The sequence below is a fragment of the Cynocephalus volans genome, chromosome 6 (assembly GCF_027409185.1).
Source record: "Cynocephalus volans isolate mCynVol1 chromosome 6, mCynVol1.pri, whole genome shotgun sequence".
Classification (NCBI taxonomy): Eukaryota; Metazoa; Chordata; class Mammalia; order Dermoptera; family Cynocephalidae; genus Cynocephalus; species Cynocephalus volans.
In genome coordinates, this window is record NC_084465.1 from 49,524,292 (window position 1) to 49,539,885 (window position 15,594).

The following is a 15,594-nucleotide window of genomic DNA, read 5'->3' on the forward strand; positions in this document are numbered from 1 at the left end:
AATGAGCCGGCTTTGTGACTCACTGGCTGTAACTGATCATCATAATGATATGTTTTCTTTACTTGGCTGGACATGGTCACCTTCTCTTTGCCTTTATCCTGGCCAAGGAGTGTTTGAAGGTGCTATAAAATGGTTTCACTTGGAATCTAGGTTCATGTCTAGGAAAGGGTAGCAGTGAAATGTAACTTCTCCAGATTTATTACGCTGGTACAGCTCAATTTTTACCTTACTTATAGATTCTTATAGAAAATAATTTACAAAATACCTTTTTATTCATTATTTTACAAGTAGCAGCTTGGAGCAATGGCTTCAAATATATCAGATTAAATCCCAGCTCAAAACTTAATAGCTATGGGACTTTGGTTCCTTAACCTCCCTGAGCCTCAGTTTATTCCTCTCTCAAAGGAAAGAAATGGCTATATGTAGGGTTGTTGTTAGCATTGAATTAGATAATACAGGTAAATGGTATAGGTAGATAAATACTATGTAGCATGTACTAATAATAACATATGAACACTTTCTCAGTGAGTATAAGTGCCATGGTCGTCACAAGCTTGGCCAGGGGCATGACTGCTGCTGCTGCGTGTTGTCAGTGTCTGCAGCCCAGGCACCCTGTGAGGCTGGGCGTAGTTGCTTGGACAGTAGCTTGTAAATCCTCCTGGTTCCTGGTTCAGCCCTGTCCAAAACATCATTATTCATATTAGGTTGGCGGGGAGGCGGGAGAATAGGTGAGTACAGGTTTAGATCTAGAAAAAGAAAAAAATTGCCATGTGAAAAAGAAAAGTAGAGGGAAATCTCACATTGAAGTGAATGAATGAGAGGAGATTAGAGAAAAATTCTAATTTAGATAAAATGTAAAATCCCATTGGAGACATTGAAACTAAGAGCACATTGCTTGGATGTCAAGAATAATTAGACACGCAATCAGGGAGCTGTGCACATCTTTTCATTGGTGTGAGGCCGTGCTGCCGTCCCAGGAGCGTCCTGTCACAGCGCTGGGGTCTGATAGTGTGGACCCACCCTGCTGACCCTGCTGCCTTCCTGCCACAGCCTCAGCCCTCCCTCAGCTTCACTGGCTCCACTTAGTCCTGCTGCTCCTCTGGGCAGTTCCTTAGTCTTTTTCAGGCGTCTTAAATGTTGGTGTCGCCCCAATCCATGTCCTCAGCCCACTTCTCTCTCCACTCCAGTCTTTTCCCGACTGACTTGAGCCTGCCCATGATTTCTGCTGCCTTCTGTGTGGCATTATGGCCAAATGCATATTCATTCAGTCAACAACTATTGAGTCCCAGAAGTGTGCTAGACCCTGTTGTGGGCACTGAGGATAAAGCAGTCAGCTAAGCCCGTGGGTACCTTCCCCTGTGGAGCCTGTATTCCCGCAGGAATAGGCAGCCCTGGCAAGCTGACTCAAGACGAGAAGTGCTGTGGAGAAGAACTCAGCCTGGTAAGGATGCTGTGTACAAGCAGCAGATTTACATCTTATCTGGACAGTGCACGAGCCTCACTGACGAGGTGACATTGGATCAGGGCTGGGGGAGCAAGGCCAGCATCTGAGGAAAGTTCATTCCAGGCAGAAGACTTTATTGCTCCGCCTTCTCGTGCTCAAGGTCCGCTTAGCCAGCTGCGGGCATGACAGCTCCGTGTTACCAGAGCACTTCAAACTTGACATGTCCCAACCAGAATGTAACTTTCACCACTAGCTGGCTAAATATGCTGTGTCCCCTAGACTTATACGGCTGTCTCCCATTGCTCCTGTGAGAAACTTGGCCAGAACTTGATATTTCCATCTTCTTTCTCTCACGTCCAGTAAGTCACCAGTCTTGCCAGGTGGACCTCCAAAGTAGGGCTCCTCCTTGCCTTGGCCCTATCATGGGGACAGTCACTACTTGCCTGAACTGTAACGAGGCTTTCTGATCTCTCAGTTTGTGATCTCTCCAGCTGTCATCTGACCTGCCTTTCAAGTCACTGTTTCCCATTGCTGTGTTTTTGAAATACACCAATCAGATAAGTTTCGTCCCTACTCACAGTTTCTCACGGCGCCCCACCCACAGCGGTGGTCTCTGCAGTGGAGTGCATGCGGCCAGGCTAACCAGCACCGGCTGCCCAGGTGCGGGAGGAAAGAGCAGAACAGTGCTGTGCTTTTCTCTTGTTTTGAAAGAATAGTACAATAAACAGCAGTATATCCTCCACATAGATTTAACAGTGAGCATTTTGCCATGTTATATATATATTTATTTGACACAGATACTGCATGCTGTAGATATTAGGATACTTCACTTCTGATACTCCAGCATTCATCTCCAGAAAGATGGATTAGGACATTCCCCATCACAACAATACCACTATCATGTGTAAGAACATTAATAATTTTTTTTTTTTTTTTTTTTTTCTTTTTTCGTGACCGGCACTCAGCCAGTGAGTGCACTGGTCATTCCTATATAGGATCCGAACCCGCGGTGGGAGCGTCGCCGCGCTCCCAGCGCAGCACGCTACCGAGTGCGCCACGGGCTCGGCCCAGAACATTAATAATTTTATAATACCATCTATTATGTATTCCATATTCAAATTTCCTCAGTTGTCCTAAAATTTTCTCTCTCTTTTGGTGGCTGGCTGGTACAGGGATACGAACCCTTGACCTTTGTGTTACAAGGCTGCTCTCTAACCAACTGAGCTAACTGGCCAGCCCAAGTTTTCTTTTTTTACATTTGCTGATGCTGAATGTGATAAGACATAGCCTGCCGCCTCGTGGGTGAGTGAGTGCTTGTGTGTTCCCAGCAGGCCTCGATTCTCTTTCCCCGCTTTTCCTGTAGGTCGGACTTTTCTTAATCATGTGGTCACTGCTCATCTCCGTTATCTTCTTCCTCACTACAGTGTAAAGTCTTTGAGAGTGCAGCATGTTTTTCTTTTTGTATTGTCAGCATCTAACAGTGATGAGCAGTGCTGTGGTAAATATTGACTGAATAATGAACAAACGAGTGCTCTCTAGTCACCTACTCCTCTTCCCTTCCTCCCACCTTTTCTGTTCCAAGTGACAATTGTACCTTGTCCAGCACACATTCCATCCCCGCTAGCCTTTGTGCATTGCTTCAGGTAGAAAGAGGAGGTTTTTTTTTTTTTTTTCATTGATCCCAGCTTCTTATCAAGCAGACCTTTTCAGTATTGTTAAATTCTAGGGACATACCAGGGACAGGATCTTCGTATCTAGTCATTTGGGTTTTTTGTTGTTTGTTTGTTTGTTTTGTTTTGTTTTCTACCAGTTAAAGATGACTGGTAAGGGGATCTTAACCCTTGACTTGGTGTTGTCAGCACCATGCTCTCCCAAGGGAGCCACGGGCCATCCCTATATAGGGATCCGAACCGGGCTGGCCCCTAGTCATTTGTTTGGAGGCACTCAGTTTTGCCCCAGTTTTGTTTGGTTTCCAGCTTGTCATTTGATAACCATGGGAGGTGTTTTTGGTTTCCTGTGGAAGGGTGGTATGGCCTAGAGGCGTGCAGTTGGCCACTGGTACTGCATGAAAATGAGGCAGAGAAACAAGTTTTACTGAATTTGTGTAGATCCTTGTCAATAGAGCAGAGTGCACCTATGAGGGAATAGTAGCAGAAAGGTCATGACCAGATTGAGAAGACTGAAGAAGAAATTAAACACCAGCCTAAAGAATGTAGACTTTTTTCTAGAGTAACTTGGCAGCCATTGAAGGTTGAGAAGAGGAGCTGGGTCCCTCTTAGGTTATTAGCTGCCACAGCTGCAGCACATGCTCATCACCTCTGAAGGACAGAGGCTTTGGAGCAGGGTCGTCTTGCTGATTTTACCTAAAGGATAAGTTTGGAATCCTTTCAGTGTCACCCAGCACTGACCTGTGTGGCTGTCAGTTCTTTCCTAGGCTATGATAATACAGCCTCCGACTCTTCTCATTTCAGTTCCCACTCTGTTTTAAACTATATACCATTATCTGTTTTAAACTATATACCATTATCTTCCCTTTCCCCCCTAAAATTGATCTCCACTGTATTTCTCTTGAAGAATGATGCCCTGTGGTATCCTCCACCCCTCACTAGAGCTGACGAGCTCTCCGCCGTGTGTTCCTTGGCAGCTCTGCGATGTCATCTGCCCTGTCATACCCCCACCCCCACCTCTGTGTCCCTGGCTCATTCTGTACACTCACACTGGCTTCCTTCTGAAGTTTCTCAAAATTGTGAACTTGTTTCTGCCTCGGGGTCTTTGCGCTTCCTGTCTCCTTTGCGTAGAACTTCTCCCCCTCCATGCCTTCCTTTTTTCAGGCCTTTCCTTAAATGTCACATTCTCAGAAAAGACCTCCCCTGAGTACCCTCATCATTATCTGTGTCCTTTCTTTGCTTTGTTTTCCTTCATAGCATTTATAGCTGCCTGACATGATGTGTGAATTACTCATGTATTTACTTTATTGCCCGTATTTCCAGCCAGTATATGAGTTTCCTAATTTGTGGTGTGTCTTCATGCTGTGGTCCTAGTGCCAAGATAGCCCTACAAAAAATTTTGTTGAATGAATGGATCAGGCGTTGACATTAAATCTCCTAGTTCTGCTGCTTCCTTGGTCTTCCTTATAGAGAGGCTGTTCATACCTTCTTTGTAGGATGTTTTAAAATATAAAGAGTTAGTGTGTACCCAGGACAGTGCCTTGCACCCACATGATGGCAGCTGTCTCATCATGCTGAGGTACTGCTGCTGCCATCTTACTAGTTTCTAGGATAGCTTCTCATGCCATGAGTTACCACAGTGTCACCTAGAGGCTGGTTTTTCAGAAAGTGACCTAAGGGCCCCAGCCCTTCCTGAAGGGAAGTCTTCCACTTATTCCCTCCTTGGTGGAAGCAGGGAGCCATTGCATTCTTTTCATTTTGGAAGAAAGACAGCTCTAGTTTGTCCTCTGTGTTACCATTACCAGTGAGAAGGAAGAGCTGTGACAGGTCGCCACAGGATGACTTAATCAAAGGAGGTGATCTGATTCCCAGGCGAAGCAAAATTGGAATGACTACACAGTGAGCATGACCATTCCTGTGTTGAAATGGGCTTTTTGGGGTGTTGTAGTCAGGTACCTTAGTACAGGAACTATCACACTGAGAACAGAAAGTCAGAAATACAAGCAGAATCTCTTTTACCTCCTGTTGTGTTCTTATACAATTAAATTATTGAAATAAATTCCCTGGTGTCATTTGGAACACAGTGTGAGCTGGATACCTATTTACAAACCTGATCCAGGAGGATAGCAGCATGTCACCAAAAAGATTTTCTTCCCTGAACATAAATGAGGGGTATTAACTACAAAGAAACTGTAATTAAATGTGTGGTGATATGTCTTTGAAAGTATATTTCCTCTAGCTTAATTGAATTATGCAGCTCCTGGGAGGCATCTTTTAGAAACAGCTAGGTGTGGGTGGTAGATTATAAATCACCTCCTTCCACTTCAGATGACAGCAAGCTCACAGTTACCCATCCTAATGGAGAAAAGAAACCACATCTTCCTATGGTTCGTGACCACATATGTCCGCTGTGGCTTCACCTTCTTCTGTCATGAGACCCTTGGTCTGAGTGTGGAAGTGGGGCTTGTCCTTGGGCAAGTCTTCTTTCTGCTGCCCTCTGGCCCCTCACTGACCAGGCAGGAGCCTCAGACCCCAGTGGGTGGCTCAACTGGTCACTCAGAGTGAAGCCTTTGGATCTGGCCAGTCTGCCAGCCACTGTCCTGACTCTTCTGTGTTTGAATGTTTTGTTTTCTGTTTCTTTGGTGAGGAGGAGCAGTCCCTTCCCCTTCCTCCTTTCCTAAAATCTGAGTCTCAAAGAGTTCAAGTCATTTGCCAGTGTTACAACTTGTAGTTGCTGAAACTTAGATTTGGATCCAGTTCTGTAAACCTCAAATTCCATTTTCCTTCCTGCTGATTCTCCTTGATTAAACAATATGAAAGATTCATCTAGCCATTTCTAGTATGGTCCATTTATCCATTGGGTCAGCGTTTTTTTGTTTATCCCGGAACTCTGTTCTCAGCCCCATTATCAGTGCATACCTTTTGCCTTCTCTTGTGGGTCTCAGGGCTGCTGTCTTTCTCATTGTTTCCTGTGTTTCCTTTCCTCAGCTTGTGCCTGGCCTTTGGTGAGGCCGCACTGTGGATCAGCATCCTTATAAAGATGGAAGTGTTCACAGGGCAGGTAGCAAGAAGGGGGACCATCTGTGTCCAGCTGGCCCAGGTTGACCCAGGTTGATTCACAAGTCCAATGAACAGGTCTTGAGTGTTAACAACATTGGCCAGAACTCTCTCAGCATCCTCTGGAGACCCCTCAGAAGCTCAGTGGGTGCCCTAGGACCTGGGAGCCCAGCCTGCGCAGTGCCCAGCAAAGCTGGCCTTCCTGCCTGTACGGAGCATGCTGAGGAATTGGAACTTCCTCGAGCGCCATGGTTCTGCACCGCAGGGGTACCCACAGAGAGGCTTAGTCCATTTCAGCAGGGCCCAGCTTTGAGTGGACAAAAGGGTTTCTTGTTCAGTGTTCTGCATTGAGCAGGCTTTTCTGTTTAGTCTGTAAATGTCATTTCAGAATTAGTTCTGAACTAAATAAAAGCCATGATTACATTTTGTCCTTAACAAAAGTCTGAGCTTGTAGGTCAGTCTGAGGTTTGGTGATGAAGATGCTGACTCACTTCAGGGTTTTCTTTCTGGGCCTCTCCATGTTATTTTTCTTTGTCACTTGCCCCCTGTTAACTGTGTTTCATTCAAGCATTGTCTAGGCTTATCTGAGAAGCTCTTCTGGCACAGAAGCCCTGGGAAGCCTGGCCGTATACCTGCTGTTGAGATTCCATTGGGGTCACCCTGGAATTAAGAGTGCCCTGAGTATGTGACAAGTTCATGAATGACCTCAGAGGTTGCTTTTATGGCCCAGGCCATCTCAGGAGACCTCTGTCTGGAGTCTTCCTTGTCTAAAATGAAACCAGAATAAATTAGTCCCTGCCTTTAATCTGTATTTGTTAATTTACCATCATCTAACCTGCGAGGTCTTTGTGCGCTCAGCCCATGCAGTGGGAGATGTAGGGAATGATGTGAGTGTTGAGAGGAGGTACCAGGGGCCTTGCAGTCAGTCCTGCACAGTCAGGCAAACCGCGAATCACCAGGAAGTGAATGGCCGTGCATGCAACATTCTCTCTGCACTTCTGTGTTCCTTGTAGGAATACACCAACGAGCTAGATGCGGCCCATGAGGGAGGGGACCACGGAGATACAGACAGGGAGTGCAGCAAGGCTGGCTTGTTCTGGGGTGGATGGAGCAGGGAAGGAATATCTGGAATAAAAGGAGAAGGGGCAAGGCTGTGTCCATGGGGTCCTCCAGGCAGCTCAGTTTACTTGCTTTGGTGGACTGTTTTCTGGAGATGGAGGCTGGTTGAGTTCAGCTTACGGGATTCCAGGCCTACATGATCATCCCATCAGTCTTTAGAAACGGGAACTCTGTACCTGGAAACATTGTTCTCACACGTGCAAACCACTTATCCCAATCACTAACTGTCCTGCTGTTTGCTCATGCCAGCAAAAACCCGGGCAGCTGACTTGTTGGTGAATCCCCTGGATCCACGGAATGCAGATAAAATTAGAGTAAAAATTGCTGACCTGGGAAATGCTTGTTGGGTGGTAAGTGGAGTTTTCTTTCTAAAACATTTTGGTCATGATTCTATGCGAGAAGACACTTTTTTTTCTTTGTTAATGTCTGTGTTCCTCCATGGTAATGCAGTCTGTCCCTTTTCAGCATAAACACTTCACAGAAGACATCCAGACGCGTCAGTATAGGTCCATAGAAGTTTTAATAGGAGCAGGTTACAGCACGCCTGCTGACATCTGGAGTACGGCATGTATGGTAAGAACGGCCTTTGCCATTTTCTTCTGTGTGAATCGGCTCATACCTTTATGGCTCTCGGTGGGCAGAGTCTCACTGGGGCATGTGGTCTCAGTGTTTCTGACTGTGAGGGATGTCCTCTGTGGGATGGGTGAGGGGAAGATAGCTACCCTGAGTGTCTTAAGAATCAGAATAATTCTCCTGAGGCATGCCTTGGGTTTTTTCTTGTGTTTGGTTTGGTTTGTTCTTATGAGGGATGGTCTCTTCTTAAGGCCCTGCTCAGCCCACAGCTCTTAAGAGTCAGACTCGGCTGTGGTGACACAGTAACTTCAAGTAATTCCTCTTGCAGGTTGCATGACCTTTCCCCTTCATTCCCGCCGTGGAGGAAGGGGCAGAGCCAGCTTTCAGGGGAAGATTATCTGAGGCTGGAAGGTTGGAGCTCTGCCAGATCAGCCAAAGCTACGGGTTCCTTATCTCCTCCCCGGCAAGGAAGGGATTTATTTCCCTGGATACCAGTGCATCATCTCTCTTTCTTTATAAAGCAGAACCTGGAGAGTGTTCTGGCCCATTGCTATAGGGTGGCCACCCACTTCAGAGGCAGCAGCAGTGGCACCCGGAGCTTCTGACCGAGTCTGTCGTGGGAGAGAACATGGGCGATGTTTCTTCAGGGCGGCACCACAACGTTGTTGCTTCCGGCTTTGTGCATGGCGAGTGTAGTTGTGTCTGCACTCTCCCCAAGCCCCAACAGTGTGTCTTCCTGTCATTTCCTCCAAACCTGTGCCTTGATGAGCACGAGGGCTCCAGCCCTGAGCCAGCTCAGCACCTCTGGCAGTGGGCGCTCCTGTGCACCCCTGCTGGGAGGGGCTGCACATGTGGAGGGTTTTGTGCTTTTCTTCTTTCGTGTTGTTTTTTTACCCAAGTTCTCCTCTGATGCTTAAATGACAGGACTTACATATAAGGCTTAGCTCTGGTCTTCTCCCTGAAAAAGCAATGCAGAGCAAACATGATAATCTTGTTACTCAAAGGTTAATTTAACAGTTCTTTTGGGCCGGCCCGTGGCTCACTCGGGAGAGAGTGGTACTGATAACACCAAGGCCACGGGTTCGGAACCCATATAGGGATGGCCGGTTGCTCACTGGCTGAGCGTGGTGCTGACAACACCAAGTCAAGGGTTAAGATCCCCTTACCGGTCATCTTTTAAAAAAAAAAAAAAAAAAAAATTCTTTTGAATTTACTGTATTTTATGTCCTCTAATGCTAAAGCAAAGCACTGTGTTAAGCAGATGGTACAAGATGAGATGTGAAGAAGTAGATATTTTGTGTCTTTCAAGTTAGCATGATCTGAGGCAGCAGATATGGCCAAATGGATCTGAGACACTGTGCCTTTCTTTCCCTCCCTGCTCTTATGTATAATACCAGATGATAATTTTAAAATCGTTAACAAATGTAAAAGTTTTCTGTGAGTATCAAAAACCAAGTCCCTGCCTTAGATAGGTATGGAAAAGAAAGTTGGGCATGGACAGCTACTTTAAGTTTGGGGGACGGTGGTGTGCTGGAGACACCTGCCCCCTGTGCGTGACTCGAGGTTGGGATGAGGGGGAGGCAGGAGAGCTGCGGGAGGGAGACGTGAGGCCAGTAGGAAGGGAGAAATTTGGACAGCTGGAGCTGTGGACCATTTCAGGATGTGGTGAGGTCAAACCACACTAAGAGTTCTTTCAACTCTGAAATCCTGTGCTTCTAACTTTGGGTATTCAGTTTGATTATATAACCAGAAAAATAGGACAGAATTGCAGATGTAGTGGGATAATGGTGGAGTTGTCAGTGCAGTTTTTTACCAGGTTGTCTGTCCTGCCTTCCACTAGATAAGAATTTGTCCCTTCACACAATCTCCCTGCCCTGCCAGTATCTTGAAGTGCTGTTGCTGTGAACAGTGGCATAAATAATCAATAACAGGCTCCTAAGGAAAACCGTTCATCTCCTTTCACCTTTCCCCCGTCCCAAGAATTAAGCATAAGCTCCCTTACTGCTGCTAGGGCTACTTGTGAGGGTTTTTTTCAATCCGTTGGTTGTCATAGGGTGATTTTTCAGGAAAGGGGTAAGCCTTCATTCCCAGCCCACCCCTCACACCCAAAAGTCATGGCTGAGAGGCCCTTTTGTGCTTTCTAGAGCCTAGCGGAGATGAGGCAGTGACTCCCCCACCCCCACCCTTTTGTTGAAGTTTAAAAATATTACAGTATATAAAGTTTGACCTCATAAAACGAAGCTGTAATAAAGCCACAGATTGTTCTTGGTGGTAAAGCCTACAGTCCTTTGAGTTTTATACATAGCATCAAATCTTACAGAGACTCAGTTAGAAATGAGAGCATCCATGTGCTGGTGGGGAGCCGTTGCTGTTGGCAGGGAAGCAGGGCTTTTGGTTCTGCAGCTGGAGAAGCACAGTGAAGTGAGGCAAAGTAGCTGGATGTGTCGGTTGTTGGGTCTCTTTTCCTTTGGGGCCCATCCGGAAGTAAGTGTGAATGATCCGAAAGTTCTGTGTGAGCTGAAGTGTTTCTTCTGTATTTGTGTGTCAGAATCCCTGGATAGGTAACTTTTTTTTTTTTGACCGATAAGGGGATCGCAACCCTTGCCCTGGTGCCATCTGCACCACGCTCAGCCAGTGAGTGCAACGGTCATCCCTATATAGGATCCGAACCCGCGGCCTTGGCACTACCAGTGCCACACTCTCCTGAGTGAGCCACGGGGCTGGTCCTGGATAGGTAACTTTTTATGGCCTCCATTCTGAGTCTGGTCAGTGCCATAGAAACCAGAAAAGCCACTCTGACAAACTCCACCAAACTTTGGCACGGGCCTCATCACAGAACAAATAGGTGGCTTTATGTATTTAGAACAGGCACTTTGGCGTGGGAAGATGTGTCAGGTAAGAGGCACCTGGTCTCACAAGAATCCAAGAGCAGAGTTTGGTCCAGGGGAAAGCCCCCCATAGGGACTGGGCCAAGTACAGAAGGAGGAGTCCAAAGTTCCCAAGTATTAAAAATAAATAATAATAAAGGTTATGTTGAGAGTAACTTATTGAGTCCAAGGCAGTAATCTTTCATAGTTTCATAGAAGCCAGCATAAAAGCATTTTGTAAAGTACAGAGGTCAATGTTTTTGTCCTAATGTGCGTTTGCCCTGTTGTGCATGTCATATTTGTTAAGAAAATTTAGTCACTCTCTAGAGAACTAGGATATATATTATTCCAAGGAAGCATCCATTTTTCTTCTTCCTTTTTTGAAAAAATCATTTCATTGATAGGTTTCTTTATATGTTTCATTGGAAGTACATGGGTGCTAATCAAAATGATCATCCTTTAAAGAACACTGAGCTGACATGTCCTGGTGTTAGGCAGTAAGAAATATACATGACCAGACTGAAATATGTTTGACAATTAATTAAAAGAGTGAGTACAGGACTTAAGGGGTTTAAGAGCAGCTGGAGCTTTCATTGGAACTACCACCTAGTTGGCTTCTCAAGTCGTCTTCCTACCATTAGGCTTTTCACATTTTTCTCTTAGCTTATAAGGTATTGAGTCAATTGTTTCCCAGGCTAGAAAGACTCTTCTGGCCATTGAATATGTAACTCAGTCTTTCCACTTGTAATTGGGGCCAAATGTGAGGTTTTCTACCCTATCTGTACTGGGCCCAGACGTCTCCATTGTTTGAGGGGAGGCCCTGGCTATAAGGGCCTTTCGGATGCTCTGCTGGCACCTTCCTGCCTCTGCAGCGCTGCCATGACTGGCTCTGCCCAGGCGAGACTTGGCAGATCCCTGGCCTGCTCAGACCTAGGTCTGTTTTGGGATGGGGTCCTGAGCTCACGAGCTAGTGCTCCTCGCAGGGGCCACTGGCAATAGTCTTGCCAACCTGCTTTCCTCCTTCACATGCAGTCTTTCTTTAAAAGGAAAGAAAGAAAGGGAAAGGGAAGGAAAGAAAAGAAAGGTGAAAGGATGGGTCCTGGGCTACCGTGCCCACTCTTGGTTTTCACGGCTGCTGCTAGGAGAGATGGCCGCTCCCCAGGCAGAAGGTCTTCCCGTGAGGGTACATTTGCAGTGCTCTGTGCCGTTGAAAGGAAGAGAGGGCAGCTGATGCAGTGAACTGTCCTCAGTGATGGCTCCCCAGGGCCATCAGGAGAGTGGGTGCTGGAGTAGTCATCACCGAGGGGGGACAGGCTCCCTGAGCGCCTGTCAGAGCAGGAGGATCTCATTCAGCCTGGAAGTATGGGAACAATCGGAAGTGGGATGTAGCTTATTCTTTTTTTTTTTCTTTTAATTTTAAAAACATGGTATTTGTTCAGCAGAGCAAGAGCAGTTACTGTCTTTGTGTGTTGTTATCAAATTGCACTCATGGTCCTGAGCTTTGTTTGAGAACAAGGGAAATGGAAACAAATGGCCTTCCCCACACGCTGGCACTCTGAGGGCAGCTGGTGCTGACCCAGGAAGCACCTCTCCTTGGCTTCCTCAGAGGGTCTGCAAGGCAATCTGCTTCATCTGGCCCCAGGGGCAGAGTGGGAGGGTACTTTCTGGTTTTAGGTTTTCCTTTGGTGGAGTCAGAAATGAATGAAATGATAATGAAAATAGATGATGAGACAATGAAATAGTCCTTGGTTACTAATCCGTGAAGGTCTTGCATAAAGAAAGCAGCAGCAGCATGTGCTGTACAGGGGTCAGGTTAGCCCAGTGGTGGAGGGTGGTCTGTGCAGCCAGATGGGCCTGCTCGAAGCCTGAACTGAACCCTCGTTCTACCATTTGTAGAACGAGTACAGTGCCTCAGCCCAGCCCGGCTGCAGACCTCCTGGTGTTTCAGTTTGCTTCCTGAAAAATGAAGAGAATACATAGCCCTTATCTCTTCCAGGAGAAGAGTGGTAAAAATACTCCTGAAGCTTCTTTGAACTTTTTGGAAGAAAGGAAAAACTTGCTGTTGAGCCCTTTTAGCAGGCTCTGTGGTTTGATTCAGATCCTTATAAAATGTACGTCTCTTCTGTAAGGAGGAGAAGTTGCTGACGTGGGGGCCAGTCTCTGTGAAGCGCTTAGCATGTCATCTGTTATATCCTAGGCATTTGAGCTGGCAACAGGAGATTATTTGTTTGAACCACATTCTGGGGAAGACTATTCCAGAGATGAAGGTGAGTATTGCTGCCTGCTGTGTTCCTCAGTCTGGGTCTCCTGCTAGTCCTCAACGTTTAGAGAGTATTGTATTTTTTTACTGAAATAGAGCCATATTTTGGTTTTCAAACACCAAATTCAGAAGCTTTTTCTTTGAGTTTGAAATGCCCCCTCAGTGTCAGTGAATGGGCAGAACCTGCCTGGCACGGGCGTGCTCAGGAGGGGCCTCAGGTGGCTCGGTGCCCTCCCCTGCAGGCCTCCCCCCGGGGTAGGCGCCCAGCTGGCCTGGAGAAACCCAAAGCCTCCCCATGGGGCTTTTGTCCACCGAGCCGCTGCCCATTTCTCTGTCCTGTTTGGGAGCTGAGTTGAAAACCTGGGAATTCTGGCTTGAATTCCATCTGTAAACCTGACCATCTCCATGCTTGTTTGCTTGTGATGCTGGGGTAGCCTGGGGTGAGCTGGCAGTTGGCCACTGGTGGTGTTCCAGATGGTGCCAAAGCCAGCCCGTCCCACAGCCTCTGCATGGATGTGCTGCAGACATTGTTGATTTGAATCTATTTCTGATTTTTTACTAATTTCAATTTTCCCCCTCTTCTTTTATCCCATCCTTCCCCTTACCCCTCCCATTCCCATATCCTTTTTTTCTCTCCTTCATAGACCACATAGCCCACATCATAGAGCTGCTAGGCAGTATCCCAAGGCACTTTGCTCTATCTGGAAAATATTCTCGGGAATTCTTCAATCGCAGAGGTAGTACCTCTTCTTTTTGAAAAGCGCCACGATGCAGACAGAAATGGAATAGCAGCTGCTGATTGTAGCATTAATGGTGACAAAGGCATTTCTCCTAAATTCAGAAAGCAACACAGCAAAATTCCTATGCTGATTAACAAGATGTCAGGGGAAAACCTCATTTGGCCCTGTGCTGTGGTCACCCTGTGCACCTACTTCTCCTCAGTGCCCTAACAGCTGGGTGCCCTCCAGCTCTAGGCCCTGAATTGGCAGCGTGGGGAAATCCTGTATTTTCGATCATTCAGGTCGCGCTCTGTTTCTGTCTGCGCGGGCGGTGGTAGTGTCTGCATGCAGTGTACTGATTAAACTGTCGTGTGTTTCTGTTTTGCTGGCAATGTTTCCCAATGCAGATCACATAGCATTGATCATTGAACTGCTGGGGAAAGTCCCTCGAAAATACGCTATGGTGGGGAAATATTCCAAGGAGTTTTTCACCAGAAAAGGTAACGGTATTTATGCAACACTAATTTTCAGCATAATCCTCTCCCCAAAGGAAAAATTGTGCATTCGTGTTTGGGCAATGGAGAAGGATCTGGACTTTTACAGCTGGGGAATTCTGCTGAAGAAAGGTCTCAAGAAATAAATCTGAACCAACTGCTATCTGTGGAATAAGAGTTTTGTAAGAGAACAACTTCCCTAAAATCCTTTCTCTCCTACCCTACTCCAAGCACCAATCTGTATATTTGGGTATTTGTAAAAAAGGAGTTTAAATGATTCATAGAAACCAGCGGGACTTATTTTTCCATTTTCCGTGTTAATAGACTCCTCTGTAGTGGAACAGAGGGAAGCCTAGAGACTGGACTCAGTGAATGTCCAGGGGCATCCTCTTTGGTCTTTCTCAGCTGTGTATATAGCGGGGGTAGGACTGTGAAATCTTATGTACATTACATTCATATAAATAAAATCCCATTTTCTCATTGTGTTATGTCACACTATATTATAGGTGATTTATTTTGGTATTGTAGTTCTTGCTGATCTTCCTTTGGCATGACCCTGAACAACTGTTCGTTTGCTGTGCAGTCCCTAGTTGACAATTTTTAAAATCCGAATGCCCCAAGAAAAATTTTTTTAAAGAACCCCCCTCTCAAGTGCTGTATTCTTTTGTGATGAGCACGGCTGGTCCTCTTCTTAATTCATGTTTTTTTCAGCTTAGATTTTTTTGCTTGCAACACTCTTTAATAAAGAACTTTTAAAATTGATGTGGATAGGACATGGAGTTTCTAGAAATTTCTGAAAGTCCCAGTTACTCTGTCTCCCCTGCTTTAGCCAAATTTGGAGAACGAATTTTTTTATTTTCCTATGAGATAAGGAATTTTGTAGAGTAATAATTCTTTATTATACACTTCGGTGATATTCAGCTAACTGGTTCTTATTTTATCCTTTAAGTTACATTTTCCTGTTAAATGCATGAGACCTGAGAACTGACTGTGCTGAAGATAGTGGTTTCCTGCTCCTCAAATGGGGGCACGTTTGGGCACAGTACCTCTCTCTCGCCCTTTTCTGCAATAACCCAGTGAAGGCAACTTGTGAAATATGTAACTAGATATAATTTTTCTCATTACCTTTTTAAGGCTTATCACAGGAAACAGACAGTCCGTATTAATTTTGGGTCCTGAGAATCTGGTCCCTGAGCCTGGGTCGTGTGAGCCAGGTACAATGTTCTCCTGCCCACACAGAGACGCTCACAGGCCCAAGTAGGGCGAAGGGCAACAAAATGGCTTTGCTTCAAGAGATGGAGCTGGGGTGTAAGCCTGCTGTGAGACTGGGACGCAGCGTGTAACCTGAGCGCTTACGTGTTCTCATCTGTCAATGGGGTGTTATTTCAGGTTGT

The 15,594-nt window shown here is 46.1% G+C and overlaps 1 protein-coding gene across 3 annotated transcripts in view; it reads left to right on the forward strand.

Annotated features, from left to right (window-relative positions):
• Positions 1 to 15,594, forward strand: part of SRPK2 (SRSF protein kinase 2) — a 248,378-nt gene that overhangs the window by 223,254 nt on the left and 9,530 nt on the right. For all 3 annotated transcript variants that reach the window (XM_063098771.1, XM_063098772.1, XM_063098773.1), the window contains 4 exons: positions 7,537 to 7,637; positions 7,753 to 7,860; positions 12,925 to 12,994; positions 13,632 to 13,724. In XM_063098771.1, coding sequence (XP_062954841.1) covers positions 7,537 to 7,637; positions 7,753 to 7,860; positions 12,925 to 12,994; positions 13,632 to 13,724 — 372 coding nt within the window. The remainder of the gene's footprint in view (positions 1 to 7,536; positions 7,638 to 7,752; positions 7,861 to 12,924; positions 12,995 to 13,631; positions 13,725 to 15,594) is intronic.